General features: G+C 42.4%; 2 protein-coding genes across 5 annotated transcripts in view; one reads left to right on the top strand and one right to left on the bottom strand.

Annotated features, from left to right (window-relative positions):
- The window catches only part of LOC119172300 (transmembrane protein 245), a 57731-nt gene extending 55395 nt beyond the window's left edge, over window positions 1–2336 (top strand). For 3 of the 4 annotated variants that reach the window (XM_037423355.2, XM_037423353.2, XM_075893548.1), the window contains one exon: window positions 1577–2336. Coding sequence is in view for 1 of the 4 variants with exons in the window: in XM_037423354.2 (XP_037279251.2) it covers window positions 1577–1592 (16 nt within the window). In the remaining 3 variants the exon portion in view is untranslated. The remainder of the gene's footprint in view (window positions 1–1576) is intronic. The other variant, XM_037423354.2, reaches the window with a different exon arrangement.
- A 5133-nt stretch (window positions 2337–7469) lies between these two features.
- Window positions 7470–16860, bottom strand: CCT5 (chaperonin containing TCP1 subunit 5). The gene is made up of 9 exons (XM_037423352.2): window positions 16504–16860; window positions 15301–15361; window positions 14188–14352; window positions 12621–13012; window positions 11796–12065; window positions 10755–10940; window positions 9287–9424; window positions 8058–8238; window positions 7470–7684 (listed from the first exon to the last, which is right to left on the bottom strand). The coding sequence occupies exons 1-9, from the start codon at window positions 16606–16608 to the stop codon at window positions 7557–7559; spliced, it is 1626 nt and encodes a 541-aa protein (XP_037279249.2). The 5' UTR covers window positions 16609–16860; the 3' UTR covers window positions 7470–7556.
- Window positions 16861–17526: the final 666 nt, after the last annotated feature.

The following is a 17526-nucleotide window of genomic DNA, read 5'->3' as shown; positions in this document are numbered from 1 at the left end:
TCTCGCGAACTTGTGTACGTATCGCTTCACGTTCTTTAGCCGACACGTGGTAGGGGTGCTGGTGTATTGGGCATGCGTCCTCGTACGTGATGATCCTGTGTTGAGTAATAGACGTCTGGCGGATCTTTGAGCAACTTGCGAAGCAAGACCGGTACTCGAACAAGAGCGCTCGCAGCGCAGTATGGTTATCAGTGGAGAGATCAGGATTGATGTCAGTGTTGCTCATTGACGTGTCTGTGTTATCCACTATTTCTGACGTGAGACAGTTGGTTACGTTTGCTACTTCATGGGCAAACGCTATCGAAGTGAGAGGTACTTGAATCGATACCCAGCACCTCCACCAATTCGTCACGATGAATCACAAGTACTGGGGGTTTATTAAGTGCCTGGGGGTTTATTAAGTTTAATCAAGTACCGGGGGTTATTATTATAGCTAGCGCTGGGACGTTGCGTCAGTCGTGGCTGTCTCTCGAGTCGAGAAGAGGCACGCGATCTTTTTTCTTTCCTCCATATGGTAGAGCCACTCTTGCGGTCGACCCACTACGTGTGGGTGGCAATATGTTAAGTACAGTGGTTTAGGTTTCTAAGATTTTGCTGTGCACATCCTACGGATGTCTACAGCAATGTCAAAAAAGTAGGTGGACTTCAATTTTTCTTTTCCTCAATATAAGAATGAGAAGCTTATAGTGCCTAAATAGCACTGTGGGATCTTCACGAAGCTTTTTAAGCTATTTTATAGCATCCTATTTGTAGCTTTACACCGCACCTAGAGTTTACACGAATGGGCACACTTTTTTCTGCTTTGTGGACCATATAGAAAGAACTTGATAAGATATTTAAGATTTGTTTGAAATGTTAAAACGAACATGTTAGGTCCTTTTATGTTTGGACGTTTTATCTAGCCTTCCCACAAGTTAGGTATCAAACTATACTTAGTCTAGTTTCCGTGCTTTTCCTGTATTTCATCTAAGATATAGCTATCTTCATTATTATCGAAAAAAAAGTCTTTCAAATGGGATCTTTTTCTTGAGCACAATTTCATTTCAAATTCTGCACACAAGCTTGGCACATTTGAACACATCTCGATGAAATTGATGTGCCTCGCATAACATATTGTCACAGATTCAGTTACTCCTATGAAACACATTATTTACCCTTGCCTACAGTTCCCCACAGCATGTGTTGCATCGACCGTTTCATCGCATGAAAGCAAAGCAAAGGGCCAGTTTGAGTGAAGTGACGTTTTAACACTGAGATATTTGTGAAAGGGTTGTAGCTTTTGTCTGCCGATACGTAAAGCAGTCAACTCGCAAGAGGGAACTCTGTTTTTATGCAAATCTACCGTAACTTGCGTCGCATCTGCTGCACGCTTGCTCAGTGTACTGAATGTGCTGTGGCTCTGCATTTGCTCTGCATTCCTGCTCTGTGTACAACCAGTTTAATGAGTACGGTGCTCACAGTTGCCAAGGCAGAGACTGCACAAGCATTTACGTGCAACTAGGTGCGATGCATAGCAGGGCCCATCGCACTGATGCCTCGTAGGCTCACTTGCCTCTTTTTCTTTTTTTTTTTTCAGATACAACAGCAGATGAAGCATCCTGTCATCTGTTGACATCCTGCCTCCTTACCTGCTGCTAGTCATTTTGTGCCTTGCTCAGCCAATTTAAAAGTCGCCAATCCATGCCTTCCGTCTGCAGCGCACAATAGCCACTGCAGCCTACATCTCTGGCTCACGCAGGCGCCTTTTTACGTTGTTTACGCAATGTTTTCTTACGTACACTATGCGAATTAATGCAGCACAGCGAAATATAAACATGTTGTCGCTTCGCTCGAATGTTTTGAAGGTATGTCGGAGCAATAATACTCGCAATGTCACAAGTTCTCGTCGTGCTTGCATTTCGATACGGCCGAAGTACTACTAACACCAAAGAACGTCTCGCAATTTTACTGGTCACATCGTGCGAAGTTTGTCTCGCTGTCATTGAGGCATATGACGAGGAATGGCAACTCTTTGTGTATATTGTGTACGTCCAGAAAAGTAATGTTATTGGAAAGATTTTGCATTTGAATAGCGTAGTTCAGAATTTTCACTGAGCGCAATCATTTTAGGGCAAATCTGTGCTGACAAGTTCGTCTAATACTGTGCGATTCAGTGATGAATGTTGAATAGATCGATAGCAGGCTACTCGACATTTGACAATTGCCTTCATGTTACCTGGTGCCCAACCGTTGTTGATAGAGAAGCTGCTTGCTGTTCAGACTATTCACAATATACATCAGATCTGCAGGATGAAACCTTCACTATTATTTACAAAATAAAGGTTGTGTTTGATGAAGATGTGTCCGTGTGATAAGTTACAAAATCAGAAATGCGTGCACCTGTTAAATCAAGCTGGATAGATGTGGCTTATAAGTCTAACAGCAAATAAACAAGAAAGGGAAAAAGCTTTTTAGTAGACTTACAGGCGGTAAGTTTTCATCTTACTACGGTTTTGAAATGCAGTTTTAAGCTATTCTGGACTCAAGTTGTTGGGAGTTTGAAGACTACCGAAAACTTGTGGGGGCCTCGCAAACTTCCTCAAAAACATAGGCCACATCATAGGCATGTCCAGGGTTTTCCATGTTTTCCACGTTTCACTGCAGCCCCACTGCCACCTCCCCCCCTCCCTTTTTTATTTGGATGAGTCCAACAGAAAGCAAGCTTTGCAATGTGGGGCAAAAAGATAAATGAAGCGAGGATTTGATGAGCAAACCAACCTGCCACGGAGGTGCAAACTAGCTTTACGGTGGTACGTAAACTATTTTTGGAATGAAACACAATGGGGTCCTCGAGCGCCATTATTTTCAGAAACCTGCATCGAGATAATGCTACACACTAAGCAATGACTAGACCGGTTTGAACAAATGAAGACACGGTGCTGACATGACGCCCCATTAGGTCAAGGGCGGTGGCTACCCCTCTGCCCTCATGCCAACACTGACTCGCACTCTTGCAACTGAGTTTCGCCGCGCACACTATAAAATGTCTAGTCATTCATATATAATTAGTTATGTTAGAACTAGTAATTTATATGTCAACAGTTACAAAATTGTTCATATTGCAGCAAAGGCTTAATTGATGTGCAGGAGTGGCAAATGTTAGAATGATGGAGCCCTCAATGTGTTTACGCTAAGGTTGCTTGAAAAAAAAAATGTAGCGCTGCAGTTGTTCAGTTGCTGTAAGGTTTATGGGTGTAGAACAAAGACTGCTCATGAAGGATATAGCTGCATGATCTTACATGTGTGCTAAAGGTAGACATTTTGACAGCACAGGGTAACGTACACCTTTAACAATTTTGAACTATGTGTTCCTCTGTGCAACTCTCAAAACAATTATTGGAAAATCGGTGTTACATTTACACAAGACTGCTTTTTGCAAGGAAACTAAGTGCAATAAAGCTGGCCGTAGATGTGTTGCTTACTGCACCACCACTTCGCATTTCCTACTACTTGAGGACATAGACTTTAGGTACGAAAAGTAGTACCTCTACCTCCACCATCAGGGCCACATCACAAGCCGTTTCAGCTAAGCCTGTAGTTATTAAGAAACTTGCTTAATTAAAAGGGAGATCTGGGTCTTAAAAAATGTTTTTGTAATAATTGAGCAACAGAATGATATTTAATTCATGTATTCAGTTTTTATGCAGATCCCAAATCTATGAGTAGATGTTTAATGCCTGCATTCGAACAGATGTATTTTATGAACATTTTGTAGCATAATTTTTGCATGAATCTATGGCAACTTCTTTTCATCAATCACAACAAAGTATGCGGCAAGATTGTGAGAAAGCTGGTCTAGCCAATGATGTTTGTTTTCTTATAATATTGTTTACCAAACCCTAATGCTCCATAATCATGACGTGTGGGCTTGTGTGAACAGTGAACTTGAAGTTCGAAGAGAATTCGAAGTAAATAGTGGTTTTAGTTATTTTGAATCGAATTTCAATAGTATATAACACATACTACTAAAAAAATGGGCATAATTGTCATGGCTCATGACCCAACTAAACTGTGCAGTATTTATAAAAAATTGAAACAAGGCCTGTGAAAATGCCATTCTTTTTGGGTCAGAGGAAGTGGAAACAACTGTGAATAGTAGCAGGATTTGACTTTCGGTATAATGCAAATAATAACCTGTCAAATAGGTTACGCTTTAAAAAAATTTATTATAGTTAGAGCAGATAAGCTGGTATGAACAGGCTTTTCAACTTCAATACTGGTGTGTTGATGTGAAGGTAGTATGTTCATTTGACCTTCAAGTGAGGCTTCGCGGCAGTGCGGATTTTCTTTGGATAGGTGTTTTCACGGCTTAGCACTCCCATCACTGCAGTGAAATCACCTTTAGAAAGGGTTACATGCAGATTAATATACATTTATATAGGTGTTTTCGCGGCTTTGTACCCTTATGCGGCTGTGAAACCACTTTTACAGGGGGTTACATGTGCATTATATACATGTATTCGTTCATTACGAATACTTCAAAATTTTGAGCAATTTAAAGTCTAATCGAAGCAAATTCAAATACAGTAATATTCGTTCGAATATTCACACAAGCCTAATAAAGTGTATGTAGCAAAAAAGTTTTCACTCGTATTCGCATTCGAAATTCAATGAAAACAACGAAAATGTGATGAGGTAGTCTAGCTCTCAGGCCATCTTGCCAGATACTTAATGTGTTTGACAAAGCTAAGTTGCCAAAAATAACCATAGCATATGTTTTGTTCTAATGCAGCTAATTCAAATCTGTAGAAGAAACTGAAAAAGTGTATCAAATTTCATTCAGTTGACCCAACTAATAAAGAAAATTCTTTAAGACCAATACTTCTCTCGCTTAAAGGGCCCCTAAATCACCCAGAGATTAAAATTTAATCGTTTAGCAGTTGTGCAAGAGTGTAGCAAACGCTGGCGGCGTTGCACGCGTTTTCTCATTTCGCTCTTTGCTTCACTAAGCTGGATTTGCGGGCACGTCTGTTTCTGAGTGCCCTTCCTCAGCGTCCAACACGGAGACGTAAGACGCAAGTTCGTCTGCTAGCAGGAAACAGTCTCTAGCTCGTGAAATCACCTAATCATACAGGTGACGTCATGACGGCTGTTGTCGACTGAACAAAGGCACGTGTTTCAAAGAGACCCTTTGAAACACACTGTTTCGTAAGTTAGTTAACAGTGATAGTTTATGGCAACGTGCATGGAAAATAAAAGATGGTGATGAAACAAAATTAGACAAAAGATGAAGTGCCATAAATTTTGGGAGGCATGCTGCCAATCAAGGATTGCCAGACAGGTACTGTATCTTCGTAATCCCCGACTTGAAGTTAGGAGTTGCTGTCAGAAACGAAGTTACCACTAACGATTTATTTGGATTGCATTCACAGAACGACACCCAACAGGAAACAGAGCTAACAAGAGGCCCTGACTTGCATACGCAAGTCTCGAACCTACACAAATTTTCATTAGCCTGACCGTTTTAGAAATCTTGGAGAATGACAGATACTAAATTCAATGCAAACAGTACTAAAATTTTTTGGCCAGTTGTGTTAGTTCGATACCTCAAGCCATACACGAACAGGGTCCACATTCGTTTACATGACAAAAATGAAAGGTTCTCAAGAAGTTTCCATGTAGGCAAGTTCTCAAGGACCACATTGTCTGTTAGAAATCCGACTAGCACATGTTCAGGGAAAGATGGAGGCCTGAAATGATTAATTCATTGAAAAAGGGTACCGTCACTGGAGCAGACATCGAAGACATGGCTTCAATGACATTTTCTTTCTAGAGAACTTTAATTCATGGTTTCTTAAAGTTGAAATCACTTTCTGTATGACACAAGTTGCAAACTTTTATTCAGATAGGAAAAACTAAGTGCAACGCCTTGTTACTTTTTCCGAGTTTTCATATAAATACCCACTATGTTCTGCTACTTGTTATAGGCAGTCTTTCTAAGGCTGTTTGACTTGATCATGCACGCCAGGCTGCTGTCTCTGCATACAAGTCTGCTGTAGCTGCAAATACCTAAACAGCTGCTTCTAGTTTCTTTTTTGTAAGCATTTCGACCTTCTCCACTACATATTTCCTTTTGTTTCTCATCCTTCTACCTTTTCAGTTCTTAAAAATGCACGGTGTTGGTTTCGTGCAAAAGCTACTGATGTTCTCAATTCTTTTTTGATGGGCACATTAGATTGCCATCTGCTACATTTACGGCATCCCAAATAATGTGATGTGAAATGTGCAGCAATGTTTATAAAATAAAGAAAATTAAAGATTTTTCAAGAGTTTGCGAAAATTCCAGAACTTTCTCAAGGCCTTATTCAAAGTCAAGGGTTTTCAAGGACTCTCATGAACCCTGCATGAGTTATGTACTCAACTTATTTGGAACACTAGAAGTGCTTCGTACAACCATGACTGCTTAAGTAGCTGTGGGTGTAGAGCATTGCATTGTTGACTCCCAGGAGACAGGCCAAAAACCAGGCAATAAAAAACTAAATGCAGCAATGTCGATGCACTTCTCTCTCTCTTTGTTCATATTGCTCCAAACAGACTCGTGGGCTCACAGCGTTTTGTACTTTCAAGCGAGAAAGGCTAAACATTGTACAAATCGTAACTGCAGCCCGAATACAAAACTTATCTAGCTAGAACACAATCACATATGTCGCTTGGAAATGGTGACGATGCTCGTGCCATTCTCTGGTCTGGGTTTGAAGTTGTTGACAGTTCTGGCACATTCGTGCATCACTCAACTCGGCAATACAAGGAGCTGCATTGCTGTGTGAAGCAATGCAGAGTTATCATGCTGAAGCAACTTTCACAGAACCAAATTTCATGGTTAAATACCTGTGCTTCTTGTCGATGCACCATGATAAAGTGTTACCCATAATTTTGTGAATGAATTGCTTTCTAAATATTTTAGACAAAAAAAGAGGCCATTCTATTATGAAAATGAATGATCAGCAAAGCTGTTTAAAATTTGACACAGAATTTTTATGAAAGGTACCGAAACGCTCCCCCTCCCCCCTTTTCATGTTAATTTGACATTTTACGTAGTATTGCTAAGTGCTTTTCAAAGTACTCCAGACATCAAATTGTCAATGTCCTAGTATTAAGTTCCTAAAGAGTTATTAGATGGAGTACATATTCAAGTAAGTGCTCTAAAACAGCAAGCGGCAATCCAAAATTTTCATTGGAGCCTGAAGGAAATATTCTTGTACACCACGAACAACGCTAATGCATGGCTAGACTTCATGCAGCCGCAGATGCTGTAATATGCTCAAATTACTTTGTATGAGTAGAAAAAAAAATTTTTGAATGGTCATTTTTGCCACCCTTTTATGCATTTTGTTGGACTGAAAAGCAATTGCAAACTGTATGGAATACCAAACAATGAAATCTATTTTAGATGTAAAATGTGCGTTCAGTTTTGATAAAGATGGAGCCGATTCGGAGGAACCTGTGAGCCAGTCACAGTGCATTTGGTTTCTGTTATTACACGGCAGTATGAATGTATGCTCTGAAGGTGAATTAAATTAGGCAAAGTTGCTGTCTGGTGTACGGATGTCATCGATCTTCAGGATCATCTTGACAAGCTGAGTAGCCAAGCTGATCTGTTGTTTCTTGCTCGTCAGGGTCTCAATCACGTGCTGCTCTTTCATGTCTGCAAAGGAAACGTAATGCATCTTGAAGCACGGAGCTTGCAACACTGATTATTTCAGCAGTGAAGTGCAAGCACCATAGCTAAGCTCAGAAAACCTAATGAACAGGCCCTTTTTTTAACAAGAGCAGTACAAAACAGAGAGAGAGGGACAGATGAACAAAACTAAAAGGCCAAGTCACTGTTCTTTTCTTTTTTTTTGGCCTTCATAGACATTCTGAGCAAAGCATGAAAGTTAAAACAAAATGGCAACAAAAGATCGTGCAAGAAGGCCGAAAGCTAAGCAATATCTGCACAATGCACATGCTACAGCACGATGTTAAGCATGCTTGGTAAAAAAAAAAAAAAAAAAAAGGAGCAATGCAGTAGCACTTACTATTTGTGCCCTTGCCAAGACAGTCAATGCCAAGGCAGGGGTTGTTCTCCTGGGCTTGTCGTGCCTTCACCTCGGTGAGGGTCTCAATGGGCGGGAGTCCAGAGTTCTCGGCTAAGGCGAGGGGCACACTCTCCAGAGCATCCGCAAAGGCACGGAATGGGTACTGCTCCAGCGTCGATATCTGAACATAATGTACGCAGTTACCTTTAACATGGCAATGAAAACTATCTTATTTATGGGAATAAATCGACGAAATCCGGCTCACTGATGTCGATAATGATTTATGTGATTTGTAGTGCCGATATCATTTATGAAACTAGTTTCGGTAACTACACTCAAACCTCGATGTAACGAAACCGGATATAATGATATATCAGTTATAACGAAGTAGATGAAAAATCGGGCCGTCACAGCACTGCAAATATATGTTAACAAATTTTCATATAACAAAGTATTTTTATGGCAGGTGTAATTTTGTTATAATGAGGTTTGAATGCATATGTTAATAGCTATTGAAGTGCTCAACATATCCCTATGTGGCTTATAAATTCACTTTTTTTTTTCTGTTCAGTACCAGTGTGCTTGTTACATTCCTGGAGTGTAACAGTGTTGTGTTGTGATCTCTTGTAGCACTTTCCCACAGCCAGCATTAAAGCAGAAAAGTGCATCTGCCACAGCACTCACAATGCTTAGGAGAGAGAAAAACTGTGTTTTGACTGGAGTGACCAAACCACATTGTTGAAACTTAATGGCATTACGGATTCTGCTTTGCTGGCATCTTTTTAGAAGTTCATTTGCAGAAAGGTGCTCATGTGTAGGCAGGAGCTCTGCCCAAAGATACGCAAGAAGCTGCAGCTTGTGTGCAGGTGCCAATGCCCCCCAAGGCTGTGACAGCATTCAACTAAAAGCTCACACCAGTAGGGCAGTGATCATGGTGAGTGAGGCTCGTCATCAGCGGGTGTGACGAGGTGAAAAGTAGCCACAATAGCCTTTTCCATGGCAGGCACAGTGTAGTGTATGAGCGTCCCTCTCGTACAAAAACACAAGCAGTTGTGGATCAGTGGCCAAGATCATTCAAAGGTGGCCAAGGCGTGGCCGCCCACTCAGAGGACCTGAATGGGCTTCCTTGCCTGGCGGCACGCCTCCTAGAATGGATTAGGCTGTCATCATTCCACAACACACGGTACCTAGTTGAGCTCTCAAGCAGTAGCAACGCGCTGCAAGCTCACCTTGTCTGCCTGTGCACCGACAGCCAGGGAACAAGAGATCTCGGCAGCACCGCCGCCGTAGACGATGCGGTTGTCCTTCACAAGGTTCCGGATGACGCACAGTGCGTCATGCAAGCTTCGCTTGGCCTCCTCAACAATCTGCAAACAACGCAAAAGCACACTGATCAACAAAAGAGGAGTTTTCCTCACAGGCACCATGACTGCCTCTTAACAAGTGCTGAGAATGGCTAAAAAATCTGCAGCAAGAACCTCAGATTCTCCGACAGTGAATGTGCACACCTAACGTTATCAGCACTGTTTGCCAACTTTCGAAGCCTGAAATCTCGATGGCCAGCCATGGGTGCTATACTGAAAGGACAAGAAAACCTTAAAACTCGCTTTGCTAGTTGCTTGCACTTCAGGGTGGCTCAAAAAGCGCTTGTGACAATTTGCTGCATCATATTTCTTTCAACTCATACCTAGCCGACAACATCACACCTAGCAGCAGAGCACCATATCCAGTGAAGAGGCGCAGTTGCTACGCCCACAGACCCATGAAGCAGCATCAGACATTACGAGACTATGACAAACACTGTCTTGTTGACGAGTGTTTGACGTCTTTTCCAAGCTACGCTCATCATCTGTCATACAACCATTTATGCATTTTCCCTTCATCATCTTAAACTTCAAAGTGGATGAATAATACACTTCAGCAAGCACATGTCTCGTCCGCATCAGTGTGCACGGCTTAAAAGTGAAGCCGGACCATGGTTCGGGACGGAAGGTTTATGTTGCACCTGTTGCATAATGCACAGCAGTAATTATAAAAGCTGCTGCACAGTCCTATAGGTGCGTCTGCTTTATGAGAGAGCCAAACTTGGCGGGCACAAAAAAATACACTCATCTTTATTCACAACTACATTTCAATAATGTGTGCTCCGCATCAAGCACGCACAGTTTGAATATTTCTAGAAAATGTCAAAATTTTCACAGCTACTAGACACTATATTACAGAACTTGTGAACACATTTTACGAGCCATAAGAGACTGTAATGTTCTTCTGTCAGATGTTGTATGCATAGTGTCAAATTAATTTTACCACGCTTTGTGTTGATATTGAATGAAAATTTGCAGAGATTTACCCCTCCCCCCACGCTTCCTGCTACAAAGGCAATGTAGGTAACAAAATAGTGAAACCTAAATATAACTGGACCCCGATATAATGAATTATCACTATAACAAAGTAAACTAAATGTTGCTTTGTAATAAATACAGTGTCAAGAATATTTGCCTATAACAGTTTTTGGATCTAACGAAATATTTTCCTGGCAGATGCCACTGTTATAACGGGATTTGAGTATAATAATAAACTTTGCCGACAATATCACAAGGAGAGGAAGTTATCCAGGCACCGCTTGTCCCACGATATTGCGGAACCACGAGGCCCACACGAAATGCAAAAATGAATGGTGTAGCACAAGTGGCTCACCATCTTGTTGCCTCCTCGTATGAAGACAGTGACCGCCCTGGAGTTGGGGCACTCCTCAATGACCAGCATGCGGTCCTTTGTCGTACCAAAGGACAGCTCTCGAACCACTCCGGCAGATCCCAACTTTTCCGCAGTCAGCTCGCAGAACCGCGGCACAATACGACCACCAGTCGCAATGGCAATCAACTGCAAAATGGGGAAAGAACCATCACAAGCAAGTACTGGTAAAAGGCCGAGAGGCCATCTTTTCTGTTACGTTTCAAGATTCAACTGCATCCCACAATTTCGTCGTGGACTACATTTTGAAATCATCACTTTAAAGACTGCACTTTTTGCTTCAAGTTTCCAAGCCAAACACCGTGAACTTGCAGGAAACCTGTTGGAAAAGCCTGGTGGTACATTACAGTGAACTTTTGTTTTACCGTGAAAGCCTGTTCTACAGTCGGCTTTCTTGGGGACAAGGGGCGTGCTAGGCAGTGCCACACGTAGCCGTTGTGGTGAATGTAGAATATCTTCTTGCTAGACAGGGTCGCAGTGCACCAACTATGAAAATTTTCTTTTTCTGTCGATTTTCATTTCACTATACCCAATAATTACACCACTTCAATTGATCGACTGATACGTGGGGTTCAACGTCCCAAATCCACCATATGATTATGAGAGATGCCGTAGCGGAGGGCTCCGGAAATTTGGGCCATCTGGGGTTCTATAACGTGCACCCAAATCTGAGCCCACGGGATTACACCACTTCAATGAAAAAGAATATTCTCTATGTTTTTATAAGCTGGATTACAGCTAGACCCCTTTATAAGAGACACACACCTGGAATCACCTGTAGCCCCTTACATAAGACATGTTTTACACACAGGGTACTACATTTTCTGATCAGCTTTCGTTACGATGTTGGGCACAGAGGCATCGCTTATAACTAGTTGTCTATTATATCAGTCTCCCTCATAAGGAGGTTCAACTGCGTATGTTGACTTCACGCTATCAAATGATTCCTCTTTTTTGTATTAACACAGCTAAATAAGACCCAACCTCGATTTCGGGGCCTCCAACCCAGCGCACGGCCGGCAGCTGCTTTTGCAGTAGCAGGTGGTTGGCCTCGTCGTCGAAGCCCCACTGGCAGATGACCAGGTTGGCGCCAGCGGCCTTCACCTGGTCCACCATCAGCTCAAACTGCTCACGCTCGTAAGTCCTCAAGGCCTCAAACTCCTCGGCTGATGTCACGTCCAACTTGTGCTTGGTCTTGGGCTTAGGTGGCTCAAACGGGCAGGTCAGGATGGCCAGCTTTGCGTTGCGCACTTCCTGCAGGGTAACGAGGCACAACACTTTTGATTTCATCTGCTGACCTCCTTTCTCGTGACGTGGACGGGTGTAGGTTGTCCTCTTGATGGAAAAGGTTTTTGTCATCAGAATGCTGAAAATTGTCGGAATTAAAGAGTTGTCTTCAGAATCCTGAAAATTTCTAACAGCACTCTTGTTTTGTTTCCATTAATCGGCTCTGTTTTGTTTCCATTAACTTTGTTATGCTACCTTGATTTCATATGTGCTTCAATATTTTTTCACTGAAAAGCTTGCTTTTTAGTAGGAAAATCTTCAATGCTACCAAAAAAAAAAAACACTTCAATGAGAAAATTTGTCATATAAAAATAGCGAAGGCATTAATACAGCATGTTTTTCACCGAGAATGTCACAAGGCTGCGTGATGGAAATAATGCAGCACACAGAGGAATTAAAACCAATACAATATGTTATAGGTGCACAGATAGCAAAGAACAAAAATAATGCCGAGTAAATGACCACTGATCAAACTCGGAAACAATAGTCGCACAAACATAGTACGAAGGGCGAGTAGCTTACTTTGGGCATCTGCGGATGACTGAAGTCCTTGTCAACAAGCACACCCCTAACCAGCAGCGAATCCTCCAGCTTGCCACCTTCCTTGCCCTCAACTTTGATCAGCTCAAAGTTGACGTCACCACGGTCCAGCTGGGCCACCGAGAGCACGGCTTCCACAGCGATCTCGGCAAACTGCCGGTGACATTTGTTCACAATCTTCGAGCCCAGCGTGGTCATAGCCATCTGAATCAGGAACTCCTTGTCTTCCTTGGTGACGGAGAAGCTTTCGGCGATCTTGTCTAAGTGGGCTAGTGCGCAGCGGGCAGCCATCTCGAAGCCGTCGGCAATGCGGATCGGATGGATGCCCCTGTCCAGAAGCTGCTCTGCCTGTTCCAACAGTGCTCCGGCCAGAACTGCCAGAAACAGGGGGGCACCTCTTGTTAGTGTGTACAGTGACAAATGCCACAGCAGCCTTTAGAAGCTTGCTTCAGAAAGCAGCAATATCAAACGAGGCATGACAGACATACCAACAGTGGCAGTGCAGCTGAACCAGGATGAACTTCTCAAAGATTCAAACGTTTTCTTCATGAGAAACCAGTACCGACACGAATATATTTCAGCTTTCCCTTTTATGCATCATGTGAAAGGCTGAGCCCTCAAAAGCCTGGAATATGTACTGGCAAGCAAGATGCACCCTGAAAAGTCAATTACATGCTTTTAAAAGCTAGTTTCAGTTTTTCCTGTAGCCTTAAAGTCACAAGCTGGTATGAGCTTTTCCTCGCATGCTTGAGTGAAATGCGATGTTCCACGATCACTCCACTTTATGGTTCTGCATGTAAGACTGATGGACAGCTGGGAAACTGCAGACGTGGTAGTGACAGTCAACACTGGCAGCAAGTGGCGTGTACGTGCTTTACACATACTGGCAAACAAACATGAAGGTGTTTACCAGCAACAACCGAGCACGCTTCTAAACTTTGATTTCACACGAAATTTGCCTAGGACAGGTATTACAGAATACCGTCCTGGACCAAACCGTGTGCGAAGAATGCAGCAGCCTCTCCATTTGGTGCACAAGTATCAGGGCTTACTTATATGTGCAATTGCCTTCTTTCTTCCCTACCATGCTACAGTTGCAGGACAAAATGAGAAAACAACATAGGCAATGACAGGCCAGTTACAACCCTCCCCCACTGTATCAGTGCTAGGCTATCGCAAGCCAAATTAATCTGGGTTATTTTTTCTGGAAACCAGTTTTGCAACATTTTGCAAACAAAGTTTGGTTTATACTTGAATGAAGATTGACTAAAAAAAAGCACGGTTTACAATGAAACAATACTAGCTACATTCTAAAAACTGTTACTACCTTTACATTTTTTTTTCGCTTCCAAAACAATACTAGACACCAGGAATGCCTTTTTTATTTTAGAGGGATACTGAACAAAAATGGGAAAAACTGATGAAAATATGAGAATTTTACTCTGAAGATGTGATTGGTCAAGGAAGAGTTCATTTCACGTAATTTTGAACAGTTGGCTGTACTTTTGATGGATCGTCCACGCACGGCGCAAGATGTGATATTACTCACCGACAACACCGGTGGTTCCATCACCGATCTCATCATCTTGGGATTGAGACAGCTGCACCAGAAGCTTGGCTATCTGGTGCTCCACATCCATCATTTTCAAAATGGTTGCACCATCATTCGTCACAGTAACATCACCGTCGGACGAAACCATCATCTTGTCGAGCCCTGCAATGAATTAAAGTGCAAAGAGTTGGGACATCCCAGAATAGTATCCCTAGCACAAACTTTCTCAGTTTGCGTTAGGGGCTAGTTTTGTCCCACATGCAATCCACACCTTAAACCTTTGTGGCTCGAAAACTTTACCCACATTCTGCACAAAAGCTAAATAAAGAAAACTCAGGTAAAAGAAAGTTCACTTACTTAGAGATGGCATACAACAAGAAAAATCACGTGTGAATAAACCACAAAAGAACTTAAACAGTGCCCAACCATTGACTGCTGCGGCCACGCTGCATTGTCAGGAGGGGCCCAAGAACAAACCACAAAGGATCGATTGTCTGTTGGTTTCGCTGAATCTAACACAACAAAAAAAGCCAGAAGAACAAATCCCCTCTCCAAACTTTCACAGCAAGGACTTTGCCCTGGCAGACTTAATGCTTTAAGTATCATGCATGGGTTCATAGGTCAGTTGCCACCTCGTGAAAATATCACGTGACACCCTCGGGCAATAATAACATTGTGCCACACTCGCTGTCTTGACAAGTGGTGGTGGCTAACACTCCCAGAGAATCAAATGCCAATCAATAGCCAACAAATTAGATGAACGGGCGTCTATCACAGCTCAATCCACACACCATCGAAGGCACAATTTAAAGATTATGGATTTGGATCCACTAAAAAAGAGTGCTTTTTCATAGAGTTACATAGTTTGCAATTTAGTTAATAGCCATTACACTTCATTTAAAAATAGCAAATGACGTCCCCTATGAATTCCTTGAAAGGAATAATTCAATTGTCTGGTCGGCTCATTGGCAGTAAAACTAACCCCTTGAACCCTTTTGTGCTTCAGCTTCGAGTATGCAGTACCGGTTGCAAATAATGAGGTAAAGTTAAATAACAGGGAAACTTAACTACACAAGATTTCATGTTCACCATCCCTGGGCAATCAATTACCTTTCGGGCCCAATGATGTCTTGATGATGTTGGCCACAGCCTTGGCAGCCAGGATGTGTGACTGGAAAATGAAGTGTTAAGGCGAGGCATTAACTGCTTGCCCTGAGAATGACACATTCCAGGGCAAATCAGTGCCATTTATTTTTCCAAATTTAATATGTTCTCTTGCAGATGAACAACACTGCGTACCAACACTCGCATTTCGACTTACTTAAAGCATGTTGAATGGAACAGTCTTGCACAAAGTGATGAGGCAACTTTTTTTTCCAATGTGCAAATTCAAAGAGTCTCAACATCATTTATGGTGGCAATGCGAGTGCCACTAACTGAAACATCAGTAACTACCAGTGCTTACTAGTATAACTGCTCACCTGTTGGTTTAAAACAATTGTGCCCGATAAAACTGATTCTACATATTAGCGCAATGCGCTACGATCGCATACAATTGAAAAAACAAAAAAAAGGGACAACCAGGTGTGACTAGCCTTGCTGAATACACACATGAAAAGTGTGTACAGTGATTTTCCATGTTCTGAACTTTTTTTTTAAACACAATACAGCCTCTACCTTACGATCATGATTGGCCATTTATTTAAAAGAACCAGGCTTCTCGGCTTTCGGAAGTCGTTAACAATGACTTCATCATTTCTTATGAGTTTCGATCAATGCTACTACCGTCGTTGCGTCGGTGTTGACAAGGGTTGCACCATGCATGCGTTAACTTCTTTTCCTCAAGTTACAGACACAGAAAAACCGTACTCGGCACTTCCATAAAATGCCAGCACTGAGCTCACCGCGGTGACAAACCGAGCCAGCGAGTAGGCGGCGGTCGCTACGCCTGTTTACTGCCTTTTATGGGCAATTTTGATGCACGACGTGCGAACGATCGGCAACCATAGACATCGATGACCGCTAGCACGTAAGCGGAGACAATAGCGAGGATTTTTTTTATTACGCACGCATAGACACCGGAGTCATGCTTTTCTAGTTTGCTGCTCATAAGAACAGGCGTGGGCACGAGCCTTTCGGGACAATGAATGGCAGTCTTTCAACGAGTTGCGATTCATGGCAAGCTGTTCCACAGAAGACATTGTCGGAGAACATTGTCGGAGTTCTCCAGGACGCATCCTTTATTTAATTACGGAAGCGAAATACGTTATTTCGCCTAAAGCGCAATGAAACTGACAGCGCAAGAATGCCTACCTTGAGTGCATCGATACCGGTGAGTCGCTTCTTTTTGTCTTGATCCTTGAGAATAATAAACGGCCTGCCATACTCGTCGAATGTTAGCGTTCCTAAAGAGTTCATTGCGATTTCCCCGGGTAAGAAAATTCGCAAAGATTACGCCGGATTACACCGGATTGTTTGTTTTAACACTACTTTGTAAACGCGAAACCACACGATCTACTCGGTTCACAGTGTTGCCAACTGGTAGGTGTTCTGTGGTGTTGCCAAGCTCGGAAGACGAACTGACGAAGATGTAGAAGCTCTGAACTCCAAATAATGGGTATAACTCATCACTTTTAGTTCCAAAATTCATAACTTTGTTCTGGAGCGTTTGGTTTAGTAGAAAGGTGCTGACGCGAGTATTTCATTTATATGGTCATTTACGGTTTAGCTTTGCTTGAGCAAAAGTTTCTTCACTCAAAATTTGACGTCATATGTAGGCGCCAATCTTAAATACCTTCTATTTGACAAACATGAGATCCTACTGCAAAGGTGAGCGCATTGCCTTGACTAACTCAAAACAGAGTTCGTGCGGAACCTGCGTCGCGATCTAAACTGAACGTTTCTCTAAAAATATTCCTGTGATTTCCAGACCATGCTTCTGGGCTCTGGCCGCTCGGGGGGAAAGGTGGGGTGGGGGGGGGGGGGGGGTTCTTGAAGTTACAACATAAAATTTTTAGCCGCAAACTTCTGTCTGGAGACAGAAGTAAAAATAAATTTCTCCCCCATCCTTCCGAAAAAATACAACATATTCCCCAAATATAAAGAAAAAAAAGTTTCGTACCTTTGCGTGCGGCATGTGCCGCGCCGTGCGTGGTACATCGATGAATTTGATGTACCATTCCTAATCACCTTCAATATCAATAATTGTGGCTTCATCTTCAGAAACGATGGTTCAACATTTTCCGAAAAAAGTAAAACTCCCTGCACATGGGTGTGATATGGTTCTGTTTTGGGTGGAGATTGACAAACAAGAATAATTATGGTAATTTGTCTGTA

Source organism: Rhipicephalus microplus, chromosome 4, assembly GCF_043290135.1.
Source record: "Rhipicephalus microplus isolate Deutch F79 chromosome 4, USDA_Rmic, whole genome shotgun sequence".
Taxonomy (NCBI): Eukaryota; Metazoa; Arthropoda; class Arachnida; order Ixodida; family Ixodidae; genus Rhipicephalus; species Rhipicephalus microplus.
The sequence above is the reverse complement of the archived record's forward strand: the minus strand, read 5'-3'. Positions and strand labels throughout refer to the sequence as shown.